The sequence below is a fragment of the Leptodactylus fuscus genome, chromosome 2 (genome assembly GCF_031893055.1).
Source record: "Leptodactylus fuscus isolate aLepFus1 chromosome 2, aLepFus1.hap2, whole genome shotgun sequence".
Taxonomy (NCBI): Eukaryota; Metazoa; Chordata; class Amphibia; order Anura; family Leptodactylidae; genus Leptodactylus; species Leptodactylus fuscus.
Window position 1 is genome coordinate 91,918,438 of NC_134266.1, and position 13,845 is coordinate 91,932,282.

General features: G+C 39.0%; 2 protein-coding genes across 2 annotated transcripts in view; one reads left to right on the forward strand and one right to left on the reverse strand.

Moving 5' to 3' along the window:
• DYRK3 (dual specificity tyrosine phosphorylation regulated kinase 3) overlaps nt 1-13,845 on the forward strand; it is a 313,386-nt gene that overhangs the window by 224,071 nt on the left and 75,470 nt on the right. The window lies entirely within an intron of this gene.
• On the reverse strand, nt 374-6,193 carry IL10 (interleukin 10). Its single transcript, XM_075262684.1, has 5 exons — nt 6,032-6,193; nt 4,188-4,250; nt 3,767-3,919; nt 2,560-2,625; nt 374-594 (listed from the first exon to the last, which is right to left on the reverse strand). Exons 1-5 carry the CDS (start codon nt 6,191-6,193, stop codon nt 505-507), a joined length of 534 nt encoding a protein of 177 aa, XP_075118785.1. The 3' UTR covers nt 374-504.

A 13,845-nucleotide genomic window follows, 5' to 3' on the forward strand; every position in this document is an offset into this window, starting at 1 on the left:
GAACAAGAAGAAGAAGAACAAGAAGAAGAAGAAGAAGAAGAAGGATACAAAGCCAAAAAATGGCAGCAATGAAATGTCTTCATAGTAACAAAAATATCCAACTTAGCACTAAAACATGCAGTTCATACAAAGATAAGACATGAGTCCCTGCAATAGGTATAGAATTGGGGATCAGCATCATTGACACTAATCAACATGATTATTATCAGCCGCCCGAACTCTTAGAGATAAATCTCACATTCAATAGAATGTTCTTCATTTGTTCCTCTTTAGCTAAAAGACAGTTTTGCACCTAATTTTTGTTTTTATGTCTCTTTCCTAAGCTAGTTTGGTATAACAGCAAAATATTGAATAACTGTGAACATATCCCAAAAGAGATTTCAAAGACCGCGGAGGCAAAGCTACTTGAGATGTCTTCACAAGCTGTCACTGTTCTTGCTGTTATTCAATATGTCAGATACATGACTTGAACACTCATCATCAAGGTCCAAAATGGAAGCTCTTCTACTTCTTTCTGGTCATCAGGTATTCTTCAATGTAATCGATGAAGATGTCAAATTCTCCAACTGCTTTGTAGATCCCTTGATCCTTTAACTGGAAATGAAACCAAATGGAGAGTATAAGAAAAATATCTCAAGAAGATAATAAAATGCTTTAAGTGTAACTCTGATTTTTTTTTTGCTCTTTTAGCTATTGCATCGGGGAGTGCTTAGTGACCATTTTGTACAATACTTTATTAAGCTATCTAACTTCCTTTCTAATAGAAAACAGGCTATAACTTTCTCTAACTGAGCTGTTAGCTGAAGCATTTACTAAAGGGGAGGCCACTTCATATGGCTGTATCTTCAGCTGTATATCACCTAGAAACATGGTTCAGATATCACCAGAAAGCTCACACTCCTAGCTTTCATATAATGTAGAATGAAGTGGTAGCTATAACAGATCATGAAGAACACAGTTGGGAATTTGAGCTTACTGTGCATTAGCTGCATGTAAAAATCCCATTCCTGGGTGTGTTTTAAATAGCGATATCTCATGTTCTGTTTTAGATAGTACTTCATTCTGGAGCATATGAAATGTGAGAATTTTTGGGGAATATGCAAATCTGTTTTCCAGGATCTAATTAGGAAAGCCATGAGAATTTTTCTCAGTGGTACAATACCAGAGATCTGAAATGACTATCCCCCCCCCTTCTTGGTAAACGCTTCAGTTCTACATGCTGCATTGGATACAGGTGTAGGAATAGAGTCTCAGGCAATGCTTAGGGTTGGTTCACACTAGCGCTTGTATTCCGTCCGAAAGGAGTCCGCATGGAGACTCCCCCGGATGAAATGCAATCGCAATTGCAAGCGATGTGCTTGCAAAGCACATGGAGCCCATAGACTATAATGGGCTCCGTGTGCTTGCCGCACACTGCCCGCACAAATGAATTGTGCGGGCAGTGCTTGGCAAGCACACGGAGCCCATTATAGTCTATGGGCTTTGTGTGCTTAACTGCACAGCGCTTGCAATAGCGTTGGAATACAAGCACTAGTGTGAACCAACCCTTAGTTAGAGCATTGCTAATGAGATCTTTACAGCCTGTTTTCTAAGTTAGTTAAGATAGGTTAATAAAGTATATTACAAACATGTTCACCACTCCCCCACACAATAACAAAATAGCACGGATTCAACTATGTAAATTTCAAGAGAATAACCGCAACACCTCTGTTGGGATACTGAAAATCACTTTTACAGACTCTATGTGCTTGGTAAGGTCTGAGCTGGGTGTCATCACCATCACATGTGTATTAACCTAGCTTTTGTGATGGCATGTAGAGTGTGGACAGTACTCTTGTAATGGATAGTAATGTATAATGTTGTAATTTGTCACAAGTAATAATGCTGGAGGACATGATAAATGACATGAACATGGAATGACGCATCATATCAGCAGTGATAAATTACCGCATTACACAAGTGCCGTTGTCCCTGTCATATCCGTAGATTGGTAATGTAGCTAATGTAACAATGTCAGCATTAGTTATCATTGACATCATTCCTTATGTGTGATGTGTGTGGTCGGTGCTTTCGGAGACTAACAAGCTTCTTCATTATAGATGTTGGCAGATGGTCAGATAGGAAACATATTAGCTAAGAATATTGCTTAAGACACAATGGCATCTTTCAGTGTTATAAAAACAGGAAATTCAGTTTATTGCTGTCTATGAATAGACATTTTCTTTTACCTTTGTACTACTAATGGGGTTTTCCAGTGTTATATAAATAAATGTTGTTTTTATATAATAAAGCACCAATCAATTTTCTAATTGTTCTGTCCCAACGTCTTGTGTTTTCAACATCTCTGCTTGCTGTCTTTATGGAAACCTAGTCCTGGGCTTGTGGTGATCATGTAGACACAAGCTATACCCTGTGCCATCAACCCAAGACCAAGAAAGATTTTTTTTTTTAGCTTTTTTAGTTTATTAAATGCAGAAATTATATTTTCCTTTGATGACTACAAGTTTATGAAGGTTTTGTAACTAGGTAACAACACATAAGAGACATGGATATACATACCATTATATACTTCTTCTTCATGTGTTGTACTGCTACGCTTTTCATGTCACATGGAAGAAAATGTTGCTGTAAAAGAAATAAGTAATACATATAAGAATCACTGTATAGCATGTAGGGTATTATAAATGGGTGTACAACATGATGGGAGAAACCCTACTCAATGGTAGTGCTTTTGTGGTTTAGGAGCTCTACACTATATGGCTGGATTTACACCAGTGCTCGGTTTCCATTTCCGTTCTCCATTCCGCTTAAAAAATTCAGAGAGAAAAGTCCGGCAAGCTTTATAGTCTATGGGGTCCGTGGATTTCTGCAGGTAACTCCTTTTTAAAGTGAAGGTTCACTTTGGCCAAGAAAAGGAATTGTCAATGAAAATAATCTTCTGAAATGTCATGGATGGATATTAGAATATCCAACTGATCTATCATCTAAGACCTCATTCACATCTGCGTTGGTAATCTGTTCAGGGAGTCCACATGGAGACCCCTTCGAATGGACTATCAAATGCATTGGCAAGCGGTGTACAGTGAAAGCACACATACCACATAGACTATAATGGAGTCCGTGTGTAAAGCATGATCTACTTTCCTGTCCGCATGATTCGTGCAGAGACCGTGCAGAGAGCACATGGACCCCATTATATTCTATGGGGTCCTTGTGCTTTCACTGCTCACCGCTTGCCAATGTATTCGGTAGTCAATTCGGAGGGGTCTCCGAACGGATTACCAACGCAGATGTGAACGAGGCCTCAGAGCAGTTATCTGTAATGCTCTATATAATGACATGACTCTATAGAAAGATGGAACTACATTGGCACTGCTGAGATTGAAAATCGAATGCAACGTTTAAGCAAACTGTCATTAATTGTTGGACCTTTAAAAGAATAGAGAAATCAGAACAGGGAATTGTATTAAGCAAATACTGTAACCCCAATGGGAACCTGATGGCCTTCATTAAAGTCAAAACAGTCTGTTATGGTTCTCCAGAGTCTGTTATGGTTCTTTAAAATTGAAAGTAACCAAACGGATTGTAATATTTCAATGTACAGCAAGGCCTATTAAAACAGAATACAAGCAAATTATTGCTTTTTAACCTTACGACCATCTGTATCTCGCACTGCCAGTGAATAGCACAAAAGGTCATTGTGTTTGCTAATAAAGTAATTATTAATTACTGAGAAATACAGTAAATATATTTTCCATATACTCACACAACGTTTTAGTGTCAGTTTCAGGTCTACAAGCTTGTCTTTCATGAAGGCAACGTTTGATTTTACATCATTTTTGCCTACATAGGCAAGAGGTAGGACATCATCGAGGTAGAAGCGAATCATCTCAGATACGGCCTGGCAACCAATCGCACTCTGTAAGAACATTGAGTGATATTAGCATAAACTCTGAATTACAGACCGAATATCTATAAATCTCTAGCCTCTATACAGCAAGTCATGAAGGGAAAGGGTGTAATAGTGTGTGGGAGATGTGTGGTGGGTGACGGTTACTAAGTGGGTAAAACAAATTGCGGTAATGGGTTATTCAAGTGGTTAAAAGTTTACAGTTCTTCTAAGCTTATGCCAAAATTTTTGCAAACATGAAAAAATATACCGATACTGAATAAGGAAACTATATTACCTTAAAGTCATCCAGCAGATCTTTTTCAAGCAATATTGTATCAAGGGCGTTATCTTTCATTTGCTAAAAGAGAAAAAATGGTATCAGGTTAATAGAATCATATCTATCTATCTATCTATCTATCTATCTATCTATCTATCTATCTCCTATCTATCTATCTATCTATCTATCTATCTATCTATCAATCATCTATCTATTTATTATCTATCTATCTATCTATCTATCTATCTATCTATCTGTTTATGATGTCCTTATAGGATAATTCATCCTCCTATACAAGGTTACCATAAAATGAACAATATAATATCTTTAATGACTATTGAATTGCTGCAACGATATAGATGGATTTTGGAGTCTGTATTTTAACAATTAAGTTTATGACTCTCTTACTATTCTTGTGGTTTGCAAAAATCACATGAATGTTGTATAAGGAGTTAGCCCAAGGGTGGACTGGCCCATCGGTGTACCAGAAGATCCTCTTTTGTGGGTTTAGACCCTGGTACAATCAATATTCCAGCAAAAGACAAACCTGGAGATGACTTTGGACCTTTTAATACTACATCCTATTTGTAAAAGATAAATGTTATGATGCATTTAGAAGGGAACATGTACGTGCTATGTATAGATGGAAAGTGGACCCTCAGAATCTTTTCTTCTGGTTAGCTCAAGGAACTACAGTCCAATACAGGTTATATCCTTGTTTACATAAGTAAATCACAATGGTCTGAAGTTCCTTGTGGAAAGCAGACTAGAGGCACATGATGGTTATTTAGGTATCAAGTAGGAGCATTATCAACACTGCATCTATTATGTTGATATGAGTCATTATGAAGATCCTACAAGAACAGTGTTCTTTCATGTGAGAGGTACTGTCATAGTGAAAAAGTGAGTATTTCCTCTACTACCACTAGCTGACACATTTGTAGCTTGTATCATTTACTGCATTAGCTTTATGTGTATTATGCGGAGCTTTGCCAAACCGAATATAATCATAGGGCATGAGAAGAAACAAACCACTATCTCTACTGGAGATGTCTGTGTGTGATACATGATAAAAACAATGACCTACAAATATTTAATGGAATACAAGGGCAGTTAATGGATATCCCATGGTTTTACTCTTTAAGAAAATGTAAGAGGTAAGCAATATAGCTTGTTGTACAATACCCTTGGCTAGTAACGTCACCCTGCGGTGTCTTTTAGTATGGTTTTGGGGTGTGTGGTCTTTTGTAAAAATTTATACAGAGAACTGACAAAATGCAAATTCATTAACTGACATTGTGAGAACGTTACATCATTTATGGAGAACACGCTATGGGCTTGTGACTCACCAGCGATGTGAGAGTTTTATTGTTAAGAAATAGATATAAACATATGTAGAAATAGAAGGCGGCTGACCACATCATGATTTTCTGTATCTTCCTCCTACCACTGCCTCTTTATTTTGTAACATGCTGCATATTAAGGCTCAGGAAATGTGGCTACAAGGTAAGAGGAGAAGCATTGCATCCATTGTATATATAGAGAATAAAAGTGTTTTCAACCCCTTTTCCTAGTCTATGAGCATGATGCATTTTTACTTAGATCATGCCATGAAGTTTATTGTAATCTAATAATGGTTGTTTATGATGTAACTGAAGAAAGTTGGTAAAAATATGTCCCTTTCCTTCACTCAGGGAAACTATATAGTTCACTACCCTAGCCTGTTTCCAAAATATATCCATACTACACCATTTACAGAATATTCCTGGGCATATATAGGCTAGGACTTCAGGGAACAGGAAAAATTAATCATTGGCGGAACATAAAGGCAGACTTCATCATTGTTGCATTAAATTACTTACAAAGTAGTCTTTGACTTTCTGGAATGTGGATCTCAGATCTCTGAGTTTAGCAGGGAATATGTTCATGGCTCGGTGACAGCTTCCTTCCACATCTCCACTTTGACTCTTCACCTCCTTAGAGAAGTAAAAAATCAGCACAAGCGACCAGGAAAAAAGCTTCATCCTTTCTGAGACAATTTTTTTTTCTGCACGAAAGCAAAAAATGATACAAAATGCCAAAGTCCATTGTCCTGCTATATATTGTCTGAATATTTCCTGTTTCCGCCCCAAACGATGTCATCGCTCGCATACACGTGTAAGCAAATTCGTGTAAGCAAATTGTGTTCCAAAAATGTGGTTTGTTGATTCATTTGATTTTTTTTAATTCTTGGGGAGTTATAGTAAATGTTACATTCTTCATTTTCATATGCAAATGCTTTACTTTAATGGGAGTAATTCATTTCACTTGCTTTATTTTCTGCTATTACATTTGCACTGTATACAATTTTTTTTTTATTGGCTTTCAACTGTTCATGTGCTGAAGATTTTACAAATAGTTTTAAGATGAGCAGTTTCTTCTTGCTCATAATGTCTCCGTCATGATTCTGGTATGTGTGTATTTAGCTAAGATCCAGTTTTATCTGAATTTCATCTGTAGTACATGTGTAATACCATTAGAAATAGTCTACGTAACCTAATAAGTATAGTTACAGATGGCAAGAAGCTACATGCATAACTATGGCTGCTAGGTGGCATTACTAAGTCCCTTGAAGGCTGAAAGAAAGATGATGTCCCAATCTTTCTATTGTAAACTTAATCTATGTGAACCTTTTTAATCTGTCTGCTGTTTATGGCAAAAAGTAAATTACCCCCCCCAATTGTAAATGGTAAAGTGCAGGGATACATGTTGTGTATATATATTGGATACATACTAGTGCATCTCAATAAATTAGAATATCATCAAAAAGTTATGGACTGTTGCTCAGTGGTCAAAGGTGTCTTTAAATGAATGTAAATTTTGCATTTCATTTGGAAGGTCCCAGAGTCTAGAGGAATAGTGGAGAGGCTGCTGTACACAATCCAAGCTGCTTGAGGTCTAGTGTGAAGTTTCCACAATCAGTGATGGTTTGGGGAGCCATGTCATCTGCTGCTGTAGGTCCACTGTGCAGCCGTCTACCAGGAAATTCTAGACGACTTCATGCTTCCCTCTGCCCACAAGCTTTTTGGAGATGGAAATTCATTTTCCAACAGGACTTGGCACCTGTCCACACTGCCAAAAGTACCAAGACCTGTTTTAATAACCACAGTATATCTGTACCTGATTGGCCAACAAACTCGCCTAACCTTAACCCCATATAGAGTCTATGAGGTATTGTCAAGAGGAAGATGAGACATCAGACACAACAATGCAGATGAGCTGAAGGCTGCTATCATACAACCTGGGCTGTTATAACTAGGGTTGAGCCGATCTTGAGATTTCAGGATTGATTTTAAAATCGTGAAATTTGCTTGATTGCTGATCGGGATCCAATTTTTCCTTATCCCGATCACTCAACCCTAGCTATAACACCTCTGCAGTACCACGGGCTGATCCCTCCATGCACCATGCAACATTGCTGCATTGGTGCCACATTCATGTAAAAGGAGCCCCGAGAAAGTATTGTGGGCTTTTACTGGATATACCTTTCATTTTTTTTTGTAGATTGTGAGCCCCACAATGTACATTTTTCCCTATCAATATGTCTTTGGAATATGGGATGGAAATCCATGCAAACACGGGGAGAACATACAAACTCCTTGCAGATGTTTTTTTGCCCTTGGCGGGATTTGAACACCAGGACTCCAGAGCTGCAAGGCTGCAGTGCTAATCACTGAGCCACCGTGTGACCCCTTAGACATACTTTTCATTCCGCCAATATTTCTGTGTTAAATAATCTTTTCTACAGTTGGTCTTATATAATATTGTAATTTTCTGAGATAGTAACTTTTGGGTTTTCCTTGGCTGTAACCCATAATCATCAACATTACTAGAAATAAACACTTGGAAAAGTTCACTCTGTTTGCAATGACTCAATATAATATATGGCTTTCATTTTTTCAATTGGTTTATTTAAAAAAACAAAAAAACTTTTTTATGATATTCTAATTTATTGAGATGCACTAGTATTGTGTTCTCTGCTTGTATTGTAAAGTGTTCATGACAGCAATTATTCTTTAATCACAGTTTCCTTGAAAAACTGCACAAGATAAATTTAATGTATCTGTATGTGTTTATCTTGTAGGACTTGTAATGTGGAACTGGAGCAGATTAATTCTGAATGTACATTGCAAGTCAGCTGTAAGAATTAGCAAAGAAATAAACATATGTAGTTTCATTGGCAACATCAGTGCCGTAACTAGGAATAGCAGGGCCCCGTGGTGAACCTTTGACATGGGGCCCCCCGACCAACGCCGAAGACCCCGACCAACCCCCCCACATTCCTGTGCACACTATTATGCCCCATAGTTACCCCTGCACACAGCATTATACCCCATAGTGGCCCCTTCACTCAGTATTATGCCCCATAGTGGCCCCATCACCCAGTATTATCCCCCATAGTGGACACCCATTAACAATTATTATACTCTGGGGTCTTTTCAGACCCCAGAGTATAATAATTGGAGACCGAGAGGGGGATACAAACATAAACACTGTTACGTACCTATCCCTGCACTCCCCGCTGTCAGCTATCTTCAATGACGTCAGGGACGTCATGTGGCCGGGGGCCTGCGTCGCGACGCATAAGGACGCAGGCCCCGGTCATGTGACGTCTGAGACATCATACAAGTAGGCCCCGAAGCCTTCGCGGAGCATGGAGAGGTAAGTAACACTGTTTGTTATGTTCGCTTACATCTCCCGGGCCTCCGATCATTATACTCGGGGGTTTGAAAAGACCCCTAAGTATAATAATGATGACCTTTGCAGGGCCCGCGGTGTCACTTACCGATCCCAGCGCCTGCCAGGATCGGTAAGTAAGTAGGGCCCGTTACCGGCTGGTCATGTGATATACACAGGTGCACAACCCGTTACCAGGCAGATGTCTGATTACTGAGCTGTGACTATAATGAGCTGTGCACCTGTGTGTTCATCACATGACCATGGACTGAATATCACATGACCATGGGCTGATTTATATCCACTGGGACTACGCAGAATGCATGACAGTAACCAGAGATCTAGAAAACCACGAGGAATTGATACAGAAAGTATCATGGAAAATTATACAACGTTTTGTCAATAATAATATTGTTGCTTCAATATTGGTCTAAAAGTTGCCAAACCCTTTATATTCCAAATAAATTTAGCAACACAACTAGAGCGTATAAAGCAGACATACAAACTCTATACATATGTTGTCTTTCATGGGATTCAAACTCAGGTCATCCCCTCAGGCTCTAGCCTCTGGACCACCAAGCAAAATTTCGAAAGTGCACCTCTGTGAGAAGACAATCTCTTTCTTCAGACCAGATTTTCTCTGATAGATTTTCAGTTACATCACATATTATGTGAACTTGCCTTCTTCTTTGAGAAGAGAACTCCCTGCAAAGACAGTTTTTCAACACAGTTGTCACCGTTTCTTTTCACACAGATGTCATCGATTTATTCACAGACCCATAGATTTTTATTAATGTGAAACTTTCGTGATGAATTAGAGAAAAAGGACAAGGCTTCCATTGTTTTTTTCAGATCATCAAGATTTTTCATGCTGATCGTCAGTATGTGATTTGTGGTGGGCTGATATCCTCAACCCACACAGATCAGTTGTCCCCCTAGCCTTGGGGTGCTGGAAGTTACATCAGTGGATAGAGAGTGTGTGCAATGAATTCTAATCAAGTAATTCCCTGGAACCAACCGCCGTTACTATACCATGCCTGCATGCATTCCCCGTCCACTGCTATAACCTCCAGGTGTTTGACCCCATAGATCACATATAAGACTGATCCTATTCCAAATATCCTTCGGGGGCTAAACCCTTTTTTGTGGTGAAGGTATTACCCATATAATTGGGTGTCCAATAGGACAATACTTGTCTTTCTGAACAGTGTTTTTCTACTATGGGGAAGTATACTATTATTATGGCAGGAATACCAGGGTAGTACAATGTTCAATTAATTCAAAGGGGTTTTCCATCAAGTATTTATTTACATTGAAAGGCAGGGTAGTTTGTGTTGCCCAACAGTGTTTTTTTTCACTTCTCTTATACATATTTTTGTAACTTGGATACAATATATAATAAGGTTGCAATGTAAAGAGCTCAAACTAACCCCTTCCCGTTGTAGGCATTTTTCCATTTTTCTTAAAGTCGCCATATTCTGACACCTGTAACTTTTTTTTTTACATGTATGGAGATACATAGGGCATCTTTCTTTGAGGCTCAAGTGTAGTTTTAAGGTATACCATTTTGGGGAATGCCTATTTCATTGATCACTTTTTAGTCATGGCAATGGAACGCTGGCCTGGCGATCCTACAAAAAATGGTAGCACCCATGTGCCACCGGGAAAACTGCATCTTGGTCAGCTTTCACTAAGGCACCAGAGGCATTAATTCCCACAATCAGTGTTGGCACTGATTGTAGGCATTAGCACTACTATGTACTGTAATACAGCAGAGACCCAGTGGCTATGGCATCCACTCAGCTCCTGAGTTGCCATAAAGGTTTATGATTTTCATTTGCAGTCCGGGTTACTATCTCGTTCAAAACAGCAGCAATTCTTCTAGGTAAACTTGCAACCAGTTTTTGAAAGAATTCAGAAAGAAGGTTGTTCCAGACAACTTGGAAAACTAACCTCAGATCTACCTTGGACATAGGCGTGTTCAGATCTTTCGGTTTCCTCATTCAACTCCTCAGTTACATGACTTCTCCTCCAAAGGGAGGTCACACCAAATATTGATTTTATTTCTCTTATGCTCATTCCCTTTCCATGTTGTTAATTGCCAAAAAATAAACTGTTAACATTTCTATTACTGAAAGCATTTTTAGTTTGTTAATTTCCCTAAAACATTTGCACAGCACTGTATGTAAGTAACAGAATATTAATCAAAGCCAAATTAATCCATTATTAGAAGTTTTTCTCTCCTTTTAACAGGATGGTATAGCAGAGAAAGTGTTGGCGAGTGTGTGTTAGTTGGGCACATCATAGCGAATACTGTGTGACAAATGCATGTGTCTGAAATCATACCCAAATGTTTCTGTCTCTGTGGTTGTTTTACCTGCAACATCATGCCACTGGCTCTCTGCAGGCAGAGGGGTTTCAGACACATGAGGTTATGTGTGCCGTCATCCTCAAAACTGGTATTTTCCACTAGTCATTCACTCAAGAGTGTCATTCATATAATGGATTCCTGCTACGTTCTGGGCTGCACCTCTACTTCTATCTCAAACATAAGTGTAGGTGTAGTACAGCAAGTACAGGGAAAACCCAGCAATTAGCAGGAATCCGCTTGTATTTACTGTATCTTTGATCCTCTGTGTTCAGACACTGTAAACAATTATTTAAAAGGGAAATTGAAGAACTACTTGGGTATCTTCTGTATAAACCAGCGCAGATAACTATTATGTATTAACAGTCCTTGCTGTCCCAGACTGGATTCAACCATTGAATATTACATGGGAAATATGTAGGTGAGGTCAGCTTTAATGCTAGGTTTCTCCAAAAATAAACTCTTCCCCAAAAATGGGGATTTTTGGAGTGGGCCTGAAATATAAGCCCTACCCCAATAATAAGACCCAGTTATAGTCCGCTTCTCCAGCAGTAGGTTATGTCACCTGACATCACGGAGACAGAGAATAGGCATACCATAGTTCCCAATCATGTTGGACGGCAGGGCAAAATCCACTTACCCGCTCCTGAGTGCCACCTCCTGGGTCCTGCTTCCCGGCTGCTACTATGCTGTGGGCTACTCTATCTATGCGACCAGATATTAGGTGCCACCTCTGCTCGGTACCCCCAGACAAAGCCAATCCACTACAGCACCTTCTCCTTAGTGTACAGGAGAGGTGATAGAGAGGGCACAGGGCCATTGCCATTGCTCTCGCAGCCTGAAACGTTGCTCTTGGCTCTTTCCTCTTACAATATGTACACCCTGTATATGATATACTTGTCTAACATGGAGTAAAATAAAACTCAGAAGCAAGTTCAACTTCCTGGAGTGTTGTCCATCCTTTAAAACAAGCTTCTATTTAAATTGGCGGGTTCTGGTCAGCCATTGGTGCACCCATCTGCAAGCTAAGGAGAGGGCTGCACACATGAATATAAGTAGCCATTCACTTGTCATTTGTTAATCAATAAACTGTACCCATTGAATAATTAACCATCTTTGTCCTAATAATGATGACAATGATAAATATGATGTAATAATATATGGTTATAATAATGAAAAGTTTACTTCCTAAAAATATAGATGCTACTTTTGCATGTAGGAAAAGGATTTCCCGAACAAAATTCTATAATGAGTATGACATATGCAGAAGACAATGAACATGTGATTCTATGTTACAAAACTATCAGCTCTCTGGAAAAGCCCTGCGCTTACTGTTGTGCTTGACTCACAGCAATGACAGTGTTGTGGTTGTGAGTGTAATCCAATGCGTTACATGCCAACCATTATTAGGCAGTTTAGTGAAGAAACAGCATGAGTTCATAGACCTGTTCACATATGTAATCTTGCTTATATAGTAATACATACGTGTAATACATATGTTAAAGCCCTCAAGGTTCCAACTGAAATTGAATTGGGAAATTAAAAAAAATAAGCATATAAACATGAGAATGAAGAGAAAAGTCTTAAAGGGATCTTATCATGAAATGAGTAGTGTGTGTTATTACACTAAAAAGAGGCTTGAGCTTTCCCACATGGACCTAATTATCTGAAAAATTAAGCGCCCATGCAGGGTCATGTGAAGCACATTATGAGGCAGGAGGGAAGATGTGTAGCAAACTATACTCCCTTTTAGAGCCAAATCTCCACAGTTCTAGAGTGTTCCCTGTCGCCCTAATATAAATTATGACCTCATATATTAAATAAGTTATCCACCCCTGCAGATCAGTTATGCTGAGACAACACAGCTGCAGGTAATAACATACTGGGGGCCATGCTACTCACCTGCCATATGATGTGCACCGCTACAATACGTATACTCATCAATACACAACAATACACCAGCAGTCACACTGTCCCAGAAAAGCTAATCTGCAGACATCTTGGCTGTTGGACCCCACAGATGTAATATGGATGGCCTATCCTAAAAATAGGCCATCAATATCACAAAGATGGATAAAACTCTTAGAAGGGTTTCCAGGAGTTTGAGCAGTCCGTGTGTGTCTGTTCAGTCTTATGATGGCTCCTTATTGCTGGAAGTCTTGCACCTTATTTGGCCGCTCAGGCCTCTAATTGGTCTGGGTCACAGGACTTCAGGCTATGAGATACCCTATTACTGTGGCCCAATAACTGCCCTCACACAATCTGTAATACTGGAGTGCATGCCCTGAATGACAGTGTAATAGCTAGGGCTGGGCGATTATGACCTGAATCTAAATCAAGATGAATTGACAATTTTAGCTGTATTATGAATAATGAATGATTTTTTTTAGGATAAGTTTAGGATATTCCACTTTTTACATGCACCACATTTACAGTATATGGCATGTCAGTGAATTTTGTCTTAAGTTATTCATGTAGCAGCGATCCTGAGTGGAGAGCATACAGTGGCTGACATATCCCTACCCAATGACAGTGTGAAACAGAATGGAATGGATGGGAAATAGTCTAAATAATCAATGTGAGCAATGGTAT